We start from the raw sequence: 21,825 nt of genomic DNA, 5'->3' as shown, positions 1-21,825 counted from the left end.
GTGTAATTTATCTCCCCACCCCACCCCAACAACAATTTACGTGCAGCTATGACCATGACTCTTGTCACCACAATTATATTCTTTTGAACATTACCAACTAGTAAAAAACAACAACAACAACAACAAGAAACACAATACATGTATATGAAATGTTTATTTTTAATCTTGATGCCTGGGCATGAAACTGAAAATAATGTTTGCTACCAGTATACAGCTAGTCAGGCTAGCCTGTACTCCCGTGAATTCTGCTGGCTCTATACTGAGGTCTGACGAACGTTACATTTAAAAATCATCAATATATTCATTTAACACGTATAATGGACAGTTTCAACAAGAGGGCCATGATGGCCCTGAAATCGCTCACCTGTATATAGGCCCCCAGGGTAAGGCAAATTTTAACCAAAGACCTTTTATTAAAATAAACTTGGTAGACACCCATTTGAAGATGTTTCGTGAAAAATATCTTAAGCTCTAGCTCTTTGGGGAGTTTTTAAAAGAAGATTTTTTAAGTTTTTACTATACACATATAGGGAAAAACAATGACCCCCAACCCGGGGCAGGCCAATTTTGATCCCAGTGCTTTAATTTGAACAAACTTAGTAGAAGACAGTCACTAGAAGATGGTTCATGCTTATTATCTTAACTCTAGCTGTTTGTTTTTTTTAAAGAAGATTTTTTAAAGTTTTACACATATAAGGAAAATCAATGACCCCGTGGCGGGGCCAATTTTAACCCCGGGGCCCATATTTGAACAAACTTGGTAGACACCCATTAAGATGTTTCATGCTAAATATCTTAGCTCTAGCTCTTTGGGTTTTTTAACAGAATTTTTTTTAAAGTTTTTACTATATACAAATCAGGAAAATCAATGACCCCCAGGGCTTTTATCTCAACAAACTTGGTAGACACTGACTACATAATGTTTCATATTAAATATATAAGCTCTAGGTCTATCTGTTTTTTAAAAGAAGATTTTTTTTAGCTTTTTCTTTCGGTTGCCATGGCAACCAGAGTTCTGCATAGAATTAAATTCTTTGAAACAATTTTTAAAGTTGACTGCCAAAGGAACATTTCTGTGAAGTTTAGATGAAATGGCTTAGCAGTTTATGAGATGTCGTTTAAAGTAAATGTTTCCGGACGGACGGACGAAAAGCGATCACAAAAGCTCACCATGTCACTTTATGACAGGTGAGCTAAAAATGAAAAACGGACAAGTTCGTTTAAGGTATTAAGACCCTAATGGGCACTATCAGGAACTAAAGAAATGGCATCATATGTCAGATGTATACCTTAAAGTACGCCTGTATACAAAATTTAAACAAAGTTTACCGTACGGAAATCAAGTTATGACCACTTTTCTGAACTCAAGCTAGGATGTTATGGGGGACCTTTTTTAGAAATGAGGAACCTTTAAATAATCTGCAATAACATTCTAATGAAAAATGTTTTCCCATGAATTTTTGGTAAGAAACAAATAGTACCATTCAGCTAACAATCCACATAAGCAAAATTATGGTTTCTACTTAAAATTTATGAAATCTGTATAAAAATGTTATCCTACCCCACCCATTTTTACCACATGTCTGACCATTTTTCTACTAAGGGAGCCTAATTCAAAAAATTCTTAAAATTTACCCAAATGAGTGCCTGTTTTCAAAGCTTCCCTAAATTTTTTAAAAAGTATATTGGTTGATCTTGTAAAATATGAAATACTTTTACCGTCTAGTTTTGAGTATATTACCCTTTGAAAATATCAGGTACCATTTTTATTACTAGATTAAGCATAATTTAGCGAATAAATACCTATGTAAATTAAAAATTAAACACTTTTTTCTTTCCATATGGGACATGAGAGATACATAAATAATGTTAAAAGAAAAAAAGAAAGAAAAAAAAAGTTGACCCTCCTGGGGATTGAACCCATGGCCCTCATTTTCAATGTAGTTAACAGTAATTCTAGCCTAATTGAATACTCTTCAACGCGGAGGTAATGCATCAGGGTGCTAATACCTTAAGAACTTCTGCAGGTAAAAGGTTAATTTTGATAATTATATAAAAAGAACAAATGCTTTACAAGGCAGTTTTAACCTTTAACTAAAGTTCATTGTTATGCAAGTAGTGCACAGGGTTGTATATTAAAATGTACTTTTTACGGCATGTCTTAAATTTAGAGCACATTGTGGCTAAGGCCAAGGGGTTGCCGATCATGAATCATTTTGCAGCCACTGTTTATCCCTTACGTGATCGAGAGGCGACTAAATGGGTTTGAATTACCGGAGTTTTTGCATCTGTTAGCTCCAGCAGGTAAAGTGGTTTTGACCCCTGGTCACTGGTGTTTCCTTAAGTTTGTAACATACAAGATCATCTTTTTCAGAGGTATTTAAAACTGAGGTTTAAAAGCCTAAAACATAACATTTGAATTTCTTTCATAAATGAGCTGGGGCACTTTAAACAGAAATATAAGCAAAGATAGTTAAGAAATATACTTTGAAATAAATTGAAAATCGTATTTTTATGCTTTCCTTAGCTTGATTTGAGTGAAAAGTGTTTAAACGCTTTTCATTTGGGGTAATTTTTTTACAATTTGAATAATTATTCTGGAAAAACGAAGTGTGCGAATGATCTGAAATTTTGCACATAGATTAGTGGTCTAAACCTACATCAAATGGTACATTTATCAGGAAAAAATATTTTCAGTCCCATCATGTCAAAAATCCTCCCTTAAGATATTATTTGACAAAGGTTACTTACGGGTCAAGGTAATCTTTTCTTCCAGGAGTATTTTAAAGTCATTATATAACAATAGTCATTTATGAGCCAAGTTCATCTTTTCCAGTCACAATATATCAAAGGTCACTTATAGGTCAAGGTCATCTTTTCCATAGGTATTTCAGTCACAATATAACAAAGGTCATTTATGAGCCAAGGTCAACTTTCCAAGTCACAAGATATCAAAGGTCACTTATGGGCAAAGGTCATATTTTCTAGGGGTATTTTTAGTCACAATATAACAAGGTCCTTTAAGGGTCAAGGTCATCTTTTTCCAGAGGTATACCAGTCACAATACAACAAAGGTCATTTTTGAGCCAAGGTCATCTTTCCCAGTCACAATATATCAAAGGTCACTTATGGGCCAAGGTCATATTTTCCATAGGTATTTAAGTCACATTATGAGAAATGGAACAAAATGATGGACAAGACTATTATAAATTATTAAACTCTATAAATAGTCATGAGACAAAACATTTGCCACCCTTAAGTCAGGAAACACAAGCAATCATTTCATTTGTTGGTCACTTAAAAAAGCTTCTGTCAGCAGATTGTCTTTATTTTTCCTGCAGCTTAAGGATCATGCCTTCGTATGAAATAACATATTGTTTTCTCAAGAATAAAAAATTAAAATTCACTGCTTTTTGCACTTTTTTTCCATAACAAGCAAATAAAAATCCAAGAAATGACATTAAAATATGAATTTATTGCTCAATAAAGTGTTATAAAGTCCAACATAAACTCAATTTATCATCTTTACACCCGAGCAGTCCTTTAGGAGCTTCAAACGTAGTTGCAGTTGTTTTCAGTTTCTTTGTACATTCTTTTTCAAACACCTGAAAAGATAAAAATAATTGTATAATCTATGAACCATGCTTGATAGAAAAGAATGTAAAGTTAAAAGTTGAGCTTGGAAGTGATCTTTTTAATGTTTGTTTTTCTTTCTTTCTTTTTTTGGTTCGGTTTTATGTCACACTAACACAGTATAGGACATTTCAGTTTTTTCAGTGGAGGAAGACCTCAGGTGCCATTCCGTGCATTAATTCTGGAATGAACAGGCACCTGTGTAGAATCACCAACATTCAGTATCTATTTATAAAATCTTAGCAGTTAGTCCACCAAACCGGCTTTCCTTGATAAACAAGCAAATTCGTTGAATTTATATCCCCCGCAGAGTACTGGTTATTATTAACACAACAACTGAAGACAGAAGGCTGTATTTATATATTAATCATGGCATAAACAGTAATATTCTTTGAACTTGATAAATATTCAGGGCAATAACAGAGCCATAACTTTGTGTTAAATAGTAAAATCTGGAAATGCCAATGAGATGTATGCATACTACATAACTAATCAAGGGCCATAAATCTGAGTTATAAGTATCTGACTGGAACAAGGCGACTATATGCATATCTCCTCTTAGTATCCCATAAAGTTTCATTGAATTCCAGCCAGTAGTAGCAGAGAAGTAGAGAGGAAACAAATATTTTTCTATATGGATACTGCATAACTAATCAAGGGCCATAACTCTGAGTTCAAGTGTCTGACCAGAACAAACTGACGATATGCACATCTCCTCTTGGTATTGAAGGTTCCCATAAAGTTTCGTTGAATTCCAGCCAGTAGTTGCAGAGAAGTAGTGCGGAAACGATTTTTACTCTTTATGCATACTACATAACTAATCAAGGGCCATAACTCCGAGTTAAAGGGTCTGACCGGAACAAGCCGACGATATGCGCATCTCCTCTTGATATTGATGATTCCCATAAAGTTTTGTTGAATTCCAGCCAGTAGTTGCAGAGAACTACTCCGGAAACGAAATTCGGACGGACGGACAGAAGGACGGACGGACGGACAACGCCAAAACTATATCCCCCTCCCGATTCCATCGGCGGGGGGATAATATCCAGTAGTTACAAATTTCTCCACAGGTGAACGACTACTTATCACATATGATTATTAAATCAAAGGTCACTGACAAAGGACCATTAGACTCAATGTCTAGGACCAATCACCAAGGAGAAATTATGCCATGCCAAGAATTGAACTAAAAAACCCTGGACTACTTATCAGATTTTCTCCCTATTTAGTTAAGATGTGGACCTCAAAACAGGTAATTATGAAATTATCAAAGGAAGACGAAAAACGGCTATGCTTATTACTAAGTAAGTTGAAATTACTCCATAGTTATGCCCCGGTCACATATTCACGGATAATGCCACGGAAGAGCTACGGTCTAATTGTTCACGGATTACTACGGAAAAGTCAACGGTATGAGTACGGAGTTCGACGGATTTACCACCAAAAGCCCCGGGAGAGACAAGGATTGTTACGGACCGACACGGTTTGATATGGAGCGACACGAATCAGGAGGGACGCACTACGGATACACTACGGTCTTCTACGGTATAAGCACGGGTTAGTACGAATAAGTACGGTCTGATACGGAGAAGAACGAATTGATACGGAGAAGAACGAATTGCCAAGGATCTAAACAACATATTATATCCGTCCACAACCTCTTGCATGCTCAATGTCTCACAAGAAAAGAACACCTAGAAAACGAATTGCAGAGTTCAATGATTTTGGCGGAAAGGATTCGGCCTCATCGCGTCCGACCCCCCGAGACATCAGGTCAGATTATAGTGAAATTCTTGAAGGACACCGGATCCTCAACAAGTTCGGCCGTAAGAGCTTCATACTAAACATGAAGGGGTCTTCGTAAAAGCCCATCTCTAGTCAACCATCACCTCTGTCTTCACTTACCTGATTAGATATTGACTAGTAATCATTAATGAAAAATGTTGATAAATACTGCTTCTCTTTTGATTTTAAAATGTGCTGTTCATTTACAGTTACAAAATTATCGTGTAAGAATATGTAAAATGCTTGTTAATTAATCTAAGTATCACTCAAGGGCCAGCGCCCGAGGCTAATGAGACACTTCGTTTTATGTACATATTTACTCCAATTTCACAATTCAATGTTTATATGTTACTATATTACTTATGCATTGTTGTACGATATTAACATATTTTTTTTACCTCTATGCATGTCATCAAGCAGCTCGACCACTGCCTCCGTATTCTGAGCTACATCAATATACATTTGCAGCCAGTTTATTGAATGCTCAAACACATATCTGTTTTTAACAAGCAGGTGCTATTTGTACATTTGAAAAAGTACATGATACTTAATTTATCCGTACTAAACAGTGGTGGACCGTACCATTCCGTACCGTTTCGTAATGCAACGCAATAAACCGTGTAAGACTGTGCTAATCGTTGCCTCTCCGTAGTACAGCGTACTACGATCGTGACTTTCCATGATAATGCCGTATTAATCCGTATTAAAATCGTAGCTTATACGTAGGGTAACCGTACAAATACGTAGTTCTCCGTACCAAACCGTGGACAAGCACGGGCCTACGAATCAGTACGGACTAGTACGGTTTTCGTACGGACAAGTATGTATCAGTACGGTTTAATACGGACTAATAGGGATACGCTACGGTTGATTTTTCCGTAGCAAATTTTTGTGCATTTTCAAAAATTGTCAAGGATCGCTACGGATATACAAGGACTACTACGATTGATCACAGTTACAATACGGAGAGCTACTGACCAGTACGGGTAACTACGGACGATGCCGGAATTAATCCGTGGCTCTTCCGTAGGCGTTTTCCTTGAATATGTGACCGGGGTATTACAGATTTATTAGGGTTTGTAGTCCTTAATGATTGCAAAAAAAGCATGATAGTTATAAAATGTTCTTACATCATTTGCAGAGAGTTCAAATTTGTCTGACAAGTCCAGCACACTATCTGGTATATCCCCTTCATAAATCTTCTTTGCAAGCTTGATTACATCCGGATGATAGTGATGTTGTAATGTCTAAAAATAGAACAAAATATATAATGTTTTAATGTTAAAAACAGAACACATATATTTAACACCTTGCTGTGATGATGTAATGTTTAAAAATATAACACATATATGAAACATCTATATGATTGTAATGTTGTAATGTCTAAAAATAGAATACATATATTAAACTTCTATACAATTGTGATATTGTTATGTCTGAAAACAGAATACTTGCATTAGATATTTAGAGGATTGTGGTGTTGTAATGTCTAAAAATAGATCCCATATATGGTTTAATGACCAGGTTTCATCGTATGGGACCAATAACTGTTACCTCCTGAAAGCTTGGCTTTAGAGTAGCTCAAATAAGTGTGTAGCTAATACTATTACCTGAAGTTCCCAGAGGCAAGACTCCATGGCTTTACATTTGGCAGGATCTTGCTCTGAATGGTCATACGGGTCATCATCAAAATCTAAAAATAGAACAGAAAATTTAAGGACACCATAGAAAATCAAAAGTTCACCACTGAAAATCAGAAATAGAATAAGCACACTGTTGAAAATCTTAAATATTGCAGAAAAAAATAAAAGACAATAAAGAAGAAAATCTTAACACAATTCACTTCCTAACACTAAATTTACCAGTTATTACAATTCACTAGTTTATTTTTAACTTACTGGTCACTGAAATTCATACATTTAATTAAACTTAACAATATTACAATTCACTACCTTACATTGAACTAGCAAGTTATTACAATTTACTACCCTACACTAAACCTACTATTCCTTGCATTAAACCTGCCAAAATTCACAGCCTTATGCAAAACTGACTAGTTATAACAATTCATTACCTTGTACTACACAAACTGATTATTAAAATACTCTAACTTATATCAAACTTATTAGTTATTACAATTCACTTCCTTATATTAAATTTACAAGTTATTACAATTCACTACCTTATATCAAACTTTCTGATTATAACAATTCACTAACTAATATTACTCTTATTGGTTATTGCAATTCACTTCCTTATATTAAACACACTGGTTATTACTATTCACTACCTTATATCAAACTTTCTGATTATTACAATTCACTATCTTATATTACACTTATTGGTTATAACAATTCATTGTCTTATATTACACTTACTGGTTATAACAAAAAATTCACTGCCTTATATTACACTTACTGGTTATTACAATTCATTGTCTTATATTACACTTACTGGTTATTACAATTCATTGTCTTATATTACACTTATTGGTTATAACAATTCATTGTCTCATATTACACTTACTGGTTATAACAAAAAATTCACTGCCTTATATTACACTTACTGGTTATTACAATTCATTGTCTAATATTACACTTACTGGTTATTACAATTCATTGTCTTATATTAAACTTACTGGTTATTACAATTCATTGTCATATATTACACTTACTGGTTATTACAGTTCATTACCTTATATTACACTTACTGGTTATAACAAAAAATTCACTACCTTATATTACACCTATCAGTTATTTCAATTCTCTCCAACAAACAAGGACAATTTGAAGGACAATAACAACTTAACTAAAGGACTCCTGTCAGGAGCCTGTAAAGACCTGGAACCAATAAATATGGCATACCCATTTCCATATCAGGTTTGTGAATGAGTGACTTGCAGTTTGGATGCCGAATAATCAGGTTGAAAATAAACGGTACTGACACCAACAGTCCTGCAGGTGGCGCCACCAGAGAGATTCTAGCAAGACGTTTAGCAAAGGCAGCTACAAGATATGATGGTAAATGTCTGGAAAAGATACATTAAAGAATAATTAATTGATTTTTTATTTAAGAATTTTGATTATTCTTAAAGGCACATTATGATTCAGAAATCCATATTTTTTTCAATCTTTCGAAATGTCAAACATGAGTTTAATAATATGATGGTAAATGTCTGGAAAAGATACATTAAAGAATAGTTGATTGATTATTGATTATTCTTAAAGGCATATCCGTATTTTTTTTCATCTTTGAGGAATGTCAAACATGAGTTTAATAATGTCCTAATAACGATTTAAGAGCATGTTAGATGTTTTATAACTGAATAGAGTAGCACTAAATGTGCAATAATGTGTTGTATAGATAGCAAAATGTAAACAAAGTAGTATTTAAACGTCCATACAAAATACTAATTTACTAATATTATACTAACAGCAAACAGAGCAAAAGATATTTCATGTGTAACTATGGCAAATGAGTATTATTTGGGAAACTAACAAAATAACAAAAATAATAAGTTTTTGAGAAATCAATTGATAAGGCATAAAGGGCCTTTAACATTTAAAACTGTCCGTTTACACATTGTGTAATGTGTAACATTCTTCTTATGTGAATTACATAATTATCTAAGACAGCAATTAATCCAATTTACCTGTGTAACCATGCCTTTAAAGACATGGTGCAATAAACACATGTAGTTTTTTTTTTATTTTCAGAAGAAATTCTAGAAAGAAGAATATCTTTAATCTTTATACATGTATTATCAATTTATATTGTTGCATGCCTATTTCACAAAATAAACAAAAACATTAAAGCTACTACAATGTACATTGATACTGAAAATTGTTCCAGCTTAAGTCCATTTTAACTGAAATGTTATGATATGAGCTGAACTGTGGATTAAAAGAATTATTCAATGGATAATGCATTGAACCTTTCCTAATAGCAAAGAATCTATACCTAACAATCTTAACATCATGTCATTGCAAACCGAGTTTGCTTATCTAAACCAAATTGGTGAGCGGTGACTTAGTGGTTTTTCAGTCATACACACAACCTAGGGTTCTTTAAATCAAGCCCTAATAGGGTTGCAAACATATTTCCCTCATGGTGGCAGAGGCTGTATATCTTTAGGTTCATGAGAGATAAGAGAAGAGGTTTCTCTCACTTAATTGGGAAAAAATATTGCTAAAATTGCTAAATTGGGAAGTGAAAAACTGGTGAAAGTTCAGATTTTTGGGAAAACTGCATGACTTTAAAGAATATTTCAATTAGGAAGAGGCCTTTTAATTATAGGCCTTTGTGATAAAAGAAGGATTTTGTTTCAGGGCCAAAAAACCCTTCTTTGTAGAGGCCGAATATAGGCTGCTTCCCCAACCAAACTAGCCTTTTTTCCCCCGGTTTAATCCTCAAAATTCCCCAGCCTTTTGAATTTCCCGTAGAATTTAGAACAAAATTAAATGATGGTGTTGAATTAAGGTCTTTTACTGCCTTATTAGTATTTCCCAGTGCTTTTGCTTTTTCTATTTTGAAAAACTTGTTAAAAGTTTGTGTTAAATTTAAGACCCCTTTTCCCAAAGTATGCTAAAATCACGCATATTTTCCCCGAGAAAAATGCTGAGGCCCCTTCCCAAAAAATGGTGTTTTGGCCCTGTGTTTGTTTGTTTCATTTTACCCCTTTTCCCAACAGTATTTCAGTCATATAGGCGGATAAAAGAAGGAAAATTACTGAAGTGTTAAATTGAACAGCAATGAAATTTGTTAACAAATCCTTGGAGTACTCACGTAGATGACAGGAAAAGATCGGCTAAATAGAAAAACCTGGCCTTGTACTTCACATGGAATATATTTGGTTCAAACATTGCATACAGCTTCTCGTAGAAGTCCGGGTAATGCCTGAAACATAAAATGAATCAATAAACAACAATGTACAATGTATGTTTTCTGAAATGTGCTGTAAAATTTACAAATATTTCATAGAGGCTGAACAAAAGGAACAGTATTATTCTTGCTAAAAAATCTGTATTTAAATTTACTAATAAGATTACTAAACAGCTTTTAGAAACCTGATTTAGTTAAGCAGTGATGGTAATGCTCAGTCATAGGAATAAAATCATTCAAGACTGACATCAGGTTATTATCTAAAATTTGATTTAGTTCAGTTCTCATTCAAAGAACTGCATTGTATTTCCTTAGGGCCACTTATAGTCATTCATGAAATTTGTATTTTTACATTCTCCCCCCGTTTCTGACAGTTATTTTAGGCACAAATGGACACCTGACACCTGAGTAGAACCACTGATGTTCTGTTAGCTAGCTGGATAGCTTCCTCACATGAAGAATCCAAAGATTCTGGCATGACTCGAACCTACAGCAGTGAGAAGCAAGAGGTTTGATGTCAACGGCCTTAACCACGCAGCCATGGACACCCTCCAATCTCAACTACATAAGGACATGCTATTAGACAAAAGGCAAGATAATGGCCACAATAGTTTTAAAGTCACTTACAAATTGTGTTTCTGTATCAATTCAAACAAACCACTGAGTGCCAGTAGACTGATGGCCCCTCCTGAATAAAATTGTAAAAATACATGTTACTTTAACCATATTACCGTAAATGCCATTTATAACTTCCCATTTTTATCAACATGTATACTTGATCAGACCAGCCTATGTCTTCTTCATGAAGTTTGATTTCACTCAATACTGCTGACTATTTAATAATATCTTTCTGATAATTAAAAAATGGATATTTTTCACATTTAGTGTTACTACAGCTGAACAAAAGATACAAAAGGTTTTCTTGCAAACAAAGCTATGAAATTCTGATAGAAATGACCTCTTAAAACATTATACACAAACATTAATTTAACAATTTTACCCTAATTTTAATACATTTTAAGTCATATCTTGTCTGTCATTCCACCATACTGTCTTTGATCCCACGTGATTTCTGAATCAGCACAAATTACCATCATACACAATTTCCAAGATCAACTGTTACAGAGAATTTTTGCCTCATCCAAGGATCAAACCATAGACCCCCTGGGTTACAAATTCCATCCTCTCTCCTATATTGAGCTAAGGGAACCAACCAGTTAGAAAATCACTGAGTATAAGAGGTTCTGACACTGATATTACTTACCTATATTATAAGACTCAATAAGGAAGTCACTAAGGACAAGTGGTGAGGCTATATTTGGCATGACTTTCTCATGTATAATCACTAATACCTTCCTGTATAATGTTGGTGTCAACTGAAATTAAAAGAACAATTTTCATCAATGTAAATTTTGTTTTCTCATTAAAATTTGTCAAATACAAAACATATTTCATGTAGATACAAGCTAAAAGTAATTAAAGGAAAATTACAGGTACAGTAAAAACTCTGAAAACCAGACCCTCTGAAAGCTGAAATCCTCTGAGTACTGGACCATTTTAAAAATCTGTATTCCTTCCTTATAACTTCATAGAAAATATATCCTCTAAATCCCAGAATCTCTGAGTTCTGAAAATGATTTCCAATGGCTACTTATGCTTAAATTAACCTGCATGAAAAATCCTTTGAAAACTGGAAAGTATCATTAAAAATATCCTCTAAATCCCAGAACCTCTGAATTCTAAAAATAGGACGATTTCCAATGGCTACTTATGCGTAACATGCATGAAAAATCCTCTGAAACCAGACAGTAATTTTGGTCAAGTCCAAGAAGTGTCCGGTTTTCAGAGGTTTTACTGTATGGCAATAAATTGGTTATCATAGTTAGATAATTTCCACTCATTTAATGAAAGGAGACTATTTAAGCTAAAAAATTAAAAAAAATTAAACCAGTAAATCATATTTACACCTTTCTTTATTTGGTTGGTTTTAAGTCACACAACATTTTGTAGACAAGGTCATATGGCAACTTTCCAGGTTTACTGGTGGAGGAAAACCTCCGGTGCTCCTCCGCCCATTATTTCAGTCAAAAGCTGGCACCTGTGTAGAACCACAGAAGTTCCGGAAGCTGGCCGGATACATTCCTCACAGGAAAGTATCAAAAGTCCATGTTGGGATTTGAATCCAAAGCAACATACCTTAAACTTCAGAAATTCCACCCAGGAACATGAATACAAACGTCTCTGTTCTACCACAGATGCTATTTTCTGACTTTGACCTGCATTTACATACCAAAATATTGTCATGATTACATTATACAAACACTGATGTTATTGACCAATTTACACAAATATATCAATAAAGATAAAATACTTTCAGTGGGTGCTGTAGATTTGACCCTGTCCTAGTTTGTGATTCGCATTATATTTTTTTGTGCCTTTCATATTGTCATGCGATGTCAAATGTGCAAGAACACAATGCAATATTTTTGCCTCAAATAGGAAATTTTATGTATAGATAAATTTTCATCAACACATGATTGAAAAAGACAAGTATTGTTAACAGGTTACACTTTTTAGAAATGCTACGGGTGGCTAATTTTATTCATTCGAGGATACTTGTTTTTTTCATCAAAAGTGACCAACGTCCAAATTCAACAATTTTTGAAATATTGTCAAGAGGCAAATGACCATTAGCTGGATTTCGTGGCACCAACACAGTCATATGGCAACTTTCCAGCTTTACTGGTGGAGGAAGACCTCAGGTGCCCTTCCGTGCATTATTTCAGGCACAAACTGGCACCCGAGTCATCCTAGCTTTTTCACATGAAAGAATCCAAAGTCCCTGCCGGGATTTGTGATTTGAAGTCAATGATCTTAACCAGTTGGCCATGGATGCCCCTTATACAAGAAACCAAGAAATTGATATTCAATAAAGTTTCCACAAAACTTGAAACACCATAATGGCACATGTTAGTAATAAATATCCATGAATAAAGGTTTTGAACAAACACATGTTTGATTCTTATACATGTACTTTAAAGTGTTGAAAATTGAGTGCCACTGGGGGGGGAGGGGGCATGAAGGATGTTGCACTCTTTCATTTCCAAAAGTCTGAAAATCTTGAATCTACCACTCTTTTACCATACGTAGTATTAAGTCTTGAGTAAAAAGGATTACTAGAAGTTTTGAAAATCCTGCTAATTCAAGAAAATAATCCAAGTAAGCTCTCAGTCAAACATTTAGCCTTAATGACTGACTCATACTATTCATTAAAATGATAGAAATGTACCTGATTTTGCACACAAGTATTTTTTAAGAGGTTCATCTTTTTGCACAGATGGTATTGTCAATTTTTCTAACACTGCAAATACATTTCCTAACCACGTCTCTGTGATTTTCTGAAAAATGAAATCAATAAATTTAATTGCTGATTTCTAAACAATGTGCATGTACTTATTCAGAAATTAAGACTTAAGTTATTAAGTAACTTTAAACTAATTTATCTTAATCTGTTTTAGTTTGATTGTGTTTTTAAATTACAAGTAAATAGGTTCAGAATAGAACTTTATTACTCGGCAACACAAAATTGAACTTGATTAATTGGCAACAAAAAATTCTAACTGGATTATTCATTAAGTGAACTGAAATACAAAATTTGGACTGAAATACTTGGCAATAGACAAGAATAGAAACATTTTGGGGCATAATGGGCCTTAATTTTACTGGATTTCTTTGACTTGACTGCTATGCAATTCAAAACCTTAAGAGAACACAATTATGACAATGCTACAAGACATTTAGAAAGGAATATTGAGCATAAAGAGCACCTGTTTAGATTTGTGGTCGCACAGTGACAGTATGAGTTTCATTGTATGGTATCTAATGTCATCATATACATAATACTCCTCAAATCTCTGTAATAACCCAGTGTTGTTTACTTCGTCTGACAACAACAATGCCCACATATTCTGAAATTATATACATTTTTCATATTGATAAAACATCTGTTTTGAAGAGGAGACAGTAAACTTTCACAAGCAGGGAGTAAGCAAGAGGTTTATTATGGTAATAAGTCACCAGCCAGAACCTTCAGCTAAAATTGTTTTACAAGAAACAGTCCAGTTTTAACATATTATTTTACACTTTTGTTACGAGGTTGTATTTGTTTAAGTGCAGCATTAGAACAAATTTAAGTGTTAATTTTCAAATTTGACCAACTGACCTATTTAGTTACATGTACGTGTACATGTATATAAAATGCTCAATTTATCATTAACGAAAAGTTTGACACAGTTAAATATTATGTTAAAGATATACTATGCTCAAATTTGATATTTGAAAATATTGATAATTGCTTCACCGTCTTCAAGTAAAATAAACACATTTTGACTTAACACAAAATAGATATGTTATGTTTTAAATCCTACACACTATAAGTGGACACACTATAATTATATAAGTGTCATTAGGGGCCATCTTTACTTGACCCATGAAAATAAACACAGATTCCCATAAATAGTTTGTATGTTCTTTTATTTAAATAAGACATATTCCGTAAGAATTGCATAGAATTCAATTAATTTCTGCAATAAAAATACTTTACTAAAAGACGATCATAGTGCATCTTTAAGAAACACTTTTAAACATTACAAACTAGTATACCTGACCCTTAAAGTTATTAAATATAACCTTCAAAACTGGCAAGAGATGCTTGACATACACTACATAATTTGAGAACTGACTGCAATACTGCAGTAACTTACATGTATATGAAATAAAGAAGGACTTACAACAGTTTTGCAATTAACCAATGATATTTATTTTTTCAAAACAAATCATACAACTTAAATACCTTAAAAAGATTGTGGGGGAAAGGATCTGTACAATCTTTTGATGACACTGGAAAGTTTGATTCCTTTACAATCAATTTCATGAGTACAGACAATGCTAGCTCCTGAAATAAAAAAAATTAAAAATTTAACAACAACAAATACTGGTTCATTGAGTCATGTTACAAGGTGTTACAATATGATTGAATCATGTTACAAGGTGTGACAATATGATTGAATCATGTTACAAGGTGTGACAATATGATTGAATCATGTTACAAGGTGTTACAATATGATCGAATCATGTTACAAGGTGTGACAATATGATTGAATCATGTTACAAGGTGTTACAATATGACTGAATATACTACAATATTAAATGTGTCTTTTTTCCAATTGAAATTTTTGGTTGGGTTTTACATCGCACCAACACAGTATAGGTTATATGGCGACTCTCCAGCTTTACTGGTGAAGGCAAACCTCAGGTGCTCTTCTGTGCTTTATTTCAGGTATGAACCCGCACCCAAGTAGAATCACTTACATTTTGCTAGCTGGATACCTTCCTAATGGCTAAATCTGCAGATAGTGCCTCAGGCTAGGCTTAAATCAGTTTCTTAGTAGCAGTTTCCAAGTGTTGCCAAGTGTATTTATATGATCAAATTCTATGAAAATAATACAACTCATTTTGCAGAAACTTTTCTGCCATGTAATCAATCAACCACATTTACTCAAATGAACACCATTGTGGGTTCGAATCCCGACAGGGACTTTGGATACTTTCATGTGAGGAAGCTATCCAGCTAGCTTACGGAACGTCACAACATACAAACTCAAATGTTTACTCAAACGTTTTACTTTACTTGTAATGTAACAAATGCCATACATGTTTGACATACCTGTACACTTGTGTTACTATGTAATAACATTTCTACCAAACTCTGTGCTGCATCTTTATATCTATCTCTCAACCATTGTTTATATTTGTCTTCGTTTGATAAATCTAAAATGTGGTCAGTACTAACGAGTATTGTAAGTATATCAAATATCATCTTCAAATACATAATTTATATATTATGTAACAAGCTCTATGTTTCAGATTATAAGTGTTTTTATAGGTGCATTATTTCTGCAAGACTTGTTTCCCTTTACTTTGGCGGGAAACTGTAAATGTCTCGAGCAATCCTACTGCTATTTTTTTTGTCATGGTGCTGGTCATGGCCAGAACATCACTGATTAGCCAATAGAAGAATCAAACAAATGATTTAAAACAATTTGAAAACTTAAGTACTTGTGAACTCAAATTTTATCTTACTTAAAGGTACTGCAAAATTGTTATTACCATAGGGCATTTACATGTATTTTTGTGGTTTTCATAGATACAATGTACATTGTAGGTCACTCTACAAATTCAAGATCAAATGAAATTTCATTTCATCTGCTGCAAGATTATTTTGCACAACATTATTTGCATTTTACTTTCTGCAAAATCAATGATCCACAAAATAAAGAGTCCATGAGATGTCCTTTGTGACAAAACCACGAAATTTCATGCCCGTGAAAATAAGTGTATTTACAGTACAATGATAAAGTTACCTTCCGAGGAGTCCTGCTCCATCAACATCTCACCAACCTCAAGGTAATGTGAAAATAATTTGTGTACACTACGTATACTAGCAAGCACGACAGATTCCTCGTCATCCTGCAAAAAAATCATATTGAATTTTTAAACTTACATAGGCTATTAGCAAGACCAAAGTGAGCTTTACATTATTGCAATTATAAGATGTTAAAAATATGCTGTTCTTTTTAAAAGTTTGAACAGAAGTAGTTACTGAATTACTATTTAAGAGAAGGTACTGTTCTTTCGAAGTTGACTTGGAGTCTGAAGTTTGTGGCTACCAAGATAAATATTGTTTGAAAAGAGAAAACCATGTCAAGTAAGCCATTTACAAGACAAACTACATCTTTATGAATTACACCAATATACCTGTATGTTTTGGCAGACAGCTGATATTAATTGGTATTTCTACATCTACATCGTACGTCGGCGCAATCACACTTGATTATAACACGACGGGTGGTGCTAGGTCAAGAAAAAGAAATATACGTGAAATGATAGAAAGTTAGAAGAGGTTGGATAGGTCAAAAGAAAGAGATATAGACAAAAAGTCTGGCCAGCTACATTTTTGCCTCTTTAACCCAAACCTTTCCGGTTACGGTGGCCGCGGCTGGCACAGCCTTGAATATCACTAATGGGTACTTGTAGCTGGGCCCCTAATGGGGGATTTGAATGTAAGGGATAATAACCCCTGCTTGAAGGATACCAAGTCGGGGGCCTCTGCAACGGGGGCAGGTAGCCTATTCCATGCTGTGGCTGTACGAGGAAACAAGGAGTTCTTGTAGTACGATGTGGATGTGGATGGTTGATGGAACTTCTTGGAGTGGTCACTTCTAGTGTGGCTCGGGGCAGGGGTGAGGAAATCGCTGACTGGAATGTCCACAAGGTCATTGGTGATCTTGAACATCATGGTCAGCTGGGCTTTGGTCCGTCATGACTCTAATGTCTCCCACCCCCAAGTGTTGGATCATGGAGGATACGCTGCTGGTGTTGTGGTAATGGTTCATCACATATCTTGCAGCTCTCCTCTGGACCATCTCAAGCTTTCGTGTAAGGTCCTTCGTATAAGGGTTCCAGACGGTGGAGCAATATTCAAGGCCTGGTAGCACAAGTGACATTTATATAGGCTGTGCTCTTGACCTGTTCGTTGCTGATGCACAGGTTGCGTCAAAGAAAGCTGAGTGTGCTGTTGCCCTTCTTCACAATCTTGTCAACATGTTGGTTCCAGGAGAGGTTTCCGGACATATGGACTCCGAAGTACTTGGCTGTCGAGTCTATCACAAGTGTGTGGCCCTTCAAGGAGTACGGGTATATGATGGTGTTTCTCTTCCTGTGGACCCTGATTATGCTGCACTCCTCTGGGTGGAAACTCATGCCCCAATGCCAGCTTCTTCAGGTAATCCTGTAAAATGTGGCAGTCCTCTTCAGTGACAATTTCCCGGTATACCACACAGTCGTCCACAAAGAGTGACATGGAGTGGCAGGTCGTTGATGAAGACCAGGAAGAGTATGGGTCCGAGCACGCTTCTCTGGGGGACTCCCCTGATAACGGATGCTCTATCAATGACTACGCGCTGAGTGCGGCCCGTGAGAAATGCCTCAATCCACTTCAGGGTATGGTTTCTGATACCATAATGATGAAGCTTGGCTAGCAGGCGGCTGTGTGGGACTCGGTCGAACACTTTGCTGAATTCCAGCACTGCGAGGTCATGTTGTTTATGCCGGTCCATAGACTTGGTGAGCTCATCTGACAGCGTTAGTAGCGAGCTTGACGAGCTGGCCCAGAGGGCCTGCTCGCAAAGCGAGCTTTACGGTAACGCTAGTACCTGCTAAGTGATGGTTTTGAAAACTTTCATTCGAAATACAGAATTGGATAGTCATACATCACAACTTTTCGAATTACAAGATAACGATAAAAGCCGAAGTACTCTGATTGAAAATGGAAGCGTAGATTGGTGTGTAGTCCTATAAATATGACGTCGCTTTGAGATATTTTTGCTTCTGGGCAAAGCAACGTCATATCGAAATTGCTCAAAAACCCATAGAATGTTCCGCCAGAAAATCGGGCGGAACGAAAAACAATATAGACAGCGTGTATTTACATTAGTTTTGACCTATTTATGAACAAAACTAAAATATAAATACCTTTTGTCAAAATAATTAAACTGTCACATCCGAAAAATCATGATTATATCCTCTCATGTATTTCAATTCTTTTTACAGCCGATAAACAAATGGAGGCCATAAAGTGCGCGAAATCTGATTGGCTAATTCAAATGCAAGCGTTTAACTGAATCAGAACAATCTAACGGAATATTTTTTTAACGAAATAATTGCCCATGCACATGTCAGTGTGTTCGAATATATTTTTCCGTTCAAAAATTTGGAATCAATCTGTAAAGCACCTTGCTAAACCAGTATGGCTGATAGACAAAAATAGATTGATGTTTATATTTTATTTTAAATTGATAAGTACACTGTTTGAGAGTTTTTGTGTATGATTGAGCATGAAATTGAAAGAAAAGAAGATAAGCTTTTGAATAAAGCTTGAAAGGCAAGACAATAGACATTTTTTGAATTTTTTATGATGCTATGCGTTAGACGTCAGGCTTGACCGACACAAACTATAACAAGCCTGTAACGTCTAATATATTGGACTAACTGGTGTGCTGCACACTTATAAAGGAACCATAATAGAAAGGGGGAACCAGAATAAACGGAAGCAGTGTATAAAATACCGAATGACAATTTTAAAACAGAAAATGTAAAATAAAAATGAAGGATTATTTTAAACTATCTTACAGTAAAAGAAACTCGAGCTTGCTTTGAGGCTTTGCCTTTTTCTTTCATATTAGCTGTAACTTACTAGCATGCGAGCAGTTCCCGTACGTTCATTTAAACGCTCGATTTTTACCTGCATTCTTCAAAAATTCATTTCAAATCAAGCAGATACATAAACGAGACAAAATCTAAGTGTCAGTTTGGCAGTACGTATAAAAAGTCTCATTTTAAATCACTTTCACCTGTGCGTCGTCAAAACGTGACCTTGTTTTCTCTGGGGGATTCCGTCATTGCGCGCATGCGCAAAAATACTTACACGTGAGGCTTGTTAAAGGGTTTTCCACTAATACCACCTGTTTACAAATAAGTAGGCAATGTGATGAAAACTTGTTTAATTATCAGAATTTTGACCAATATTACAATATAAAATAATTTTATGCCTTTGATGCGTAAAATATCATGCATACAAGCATGCTATTGCATGTGAATGCGTTGGGGTAACGGTACCGGGTAATAGATACCCGCGTTTAGTCTACGCTCTATTTCCTGAATTACATCTATTTATCTCTTAGATAATGGTCTGTTCAACAATTGTAAATGAAAAATAGGTCCGATATAATAAAATTGTATAATTATAATGGGTTAGATTTTATGTACGGGAACTACTTCTCTTCATACAAAATAATGGATAATTTGGGTACCCCATATGAGGCCTCATAAGTAAGGGTTATTCCGATATAATAAAATTGTATAATTATAATGGGTTAGATTTTATGTACGGGAACTACTTCTCTTCATACAAAATAATGGATAATTTGGGTACCCCATATGAGGCCTCATAAGTAAGGGTTATTCTATGTTTAGAACATGATGGAATTTCCATGATTTGTGTGACGAGCCGAATATTGATGTGTAACATTCAAATTTTGGTGAGTGAGCGCAATAAAAAATAATGTTTAAGTAACTCTGATTTTTGTACGGAAACTGCTCGCATGCCAGTACAGTCTTAGCTAAAGATACTTCAGCGAACAGGTTTTATAGTTTTGCTAGACCTGTTCGCTGAAGCCAACCCCGTATCGAAAGTCAACCAGACCCGTGACATTTTTATGTCATGCTGTAATTCAATAAATTTGCGTGATCTGGACAAAAACTATTTTAATACAGGTAGTTAGATATATTTGGGACCCTTCAGTCTATATTTTTGAACACAAAATGTTAGATTAATGAAATATTGCCTCAAAGTTTATCAGCGGGTTCACATTTCATAAAACTCGCCGACATTGCTGCCCTAATTATGACCAGCGAGAATTTAGGTTCGGATACATTTGCATGACATTTGGTGACACGTGACCCAAATGCTATTTTTAATTGAAAACATGGCTTTGCAATTATGAATAACGGTGTATTTATTCAATAACAGACATTGTACCAAAACATGTTGGATTTATATTGTTTTGAGTGATGATTCATGAATTATTTGTTTGTTTTTATATAAAATCATACACTTACTAAAAATAGTGTATGGTCCGTTACTAAAAATAGATGTTAGAATTTCCAAAACATGAAGTCCCGCGAGATCTCATTTGAAAGCAGACTCCATATTGGTAAACATCCTCTACATATCTCTCTAAAAATAGTTGGGTACACAATGTCATTGAAGTTACATTTAAAAACAACACATGAATTGGTTCAAAATTGATTTGTTTATCAAATGATATTTTTATTTGACCCAAATTTGATTAAAAAGGGTGATTTTAGTAGGCTTTTATGTACGGCGCACAAACTGTCAAATTCTGGTAGCCTTTGCAAATAGGATTGACCCATAACTTTACTGTCGCAACGTCAAAATAAAAGCGACATATAAAGTTATGGAAGCCAGAACTAGTACAGTCTCAGTGTTGTTCTCATTTGTTCAGATTTCTTTAGAATTTAAAATAAAAAATGAAAATTTTTTGTCTCTGACTTCCCCGTCCATAGGTTCCGCCTACTTTCATATTACTATTCCAGATGTTGATCAGTGACACTAAATGAGTAATTTTAATGGCATGTCTTTAGGGGATAAATTGGGTCCAAATTGGCTGATTTGGGATAAACAAAATCAGATAATTTAACAAAAAAGATACTTATGAACAATTTGTACCTGTAATTTAGAAATAACTTCAATCAAATCATTTGCGTGCTTTCTACTGTTAAGGCAATTGCTTGTTTTCTCCTTTATTTCCAATAAAATTTGTTTCTTTTCAGAATTTTTCATTTTCATGCTTTCAGATGAAACATTTCTGAAGTGTAATTCTCACG

The 21,825-nt window shown here is 34.7% G+C and overlaps 1 protein-coding gene across 1 annotated transcript; it reads right to left on the bottom strand.

The window, feature by feature from the left end:
• Positions 1-3,455: 3,455 nt before the first annotated feature.
• LOC132752631 (nucleolar complex protein 4 homolog B-like) lies at positions 3,456-21,825 on the bottom strand. Its single transcript, XM_060742978.1, has 14 exons — positions 21,668-21,825; positions 16,722-16,827; positions 16,025-16,128; positions 15,152-15,253; positions 14,127-14,267; positions 13,589-13,697; positions 12,496-12,575; positions 11,564-11,675; positions 10,927-10,987; positions 10,204-10,314; positions 8,283-8,446; positions 7,029-7,111; positions 6,549-6,665; positions 3,456-3,605 (listed from the first exon to the last, which is right to left on the bottom strand). Exons 1-14 carry the CDS (start codon positions 21,785-21,787, stop codon positions 3,492-3,494), a joined length of 1,524 nt encoding a protein of 507 aa, XP_060598961.1. The 5' UTR covers positions 21,788-21,825; the 3' UTR covers positions 3,456-3,491.

The sequence above is a fragment of the Ruditapes philippinarum genome, unplaced genomic scaffold (assembly GCF_026571515.1).
Source record: "Ruditapes philippinarum isolate M1 unplaced genomic scaffold, ASM2657151v2 ctg2789_1_1_1_1, whole genome shotgun sequence".
NCBI lineage: Eukaryota > Metazoa > Mollusca > Bivalvia > Venerida > Veneridae > Ruditapes > Ruditapes philippinarum.
This window is presented reverse-complemented; position numbering and strand designations above follow the sequence as displayed.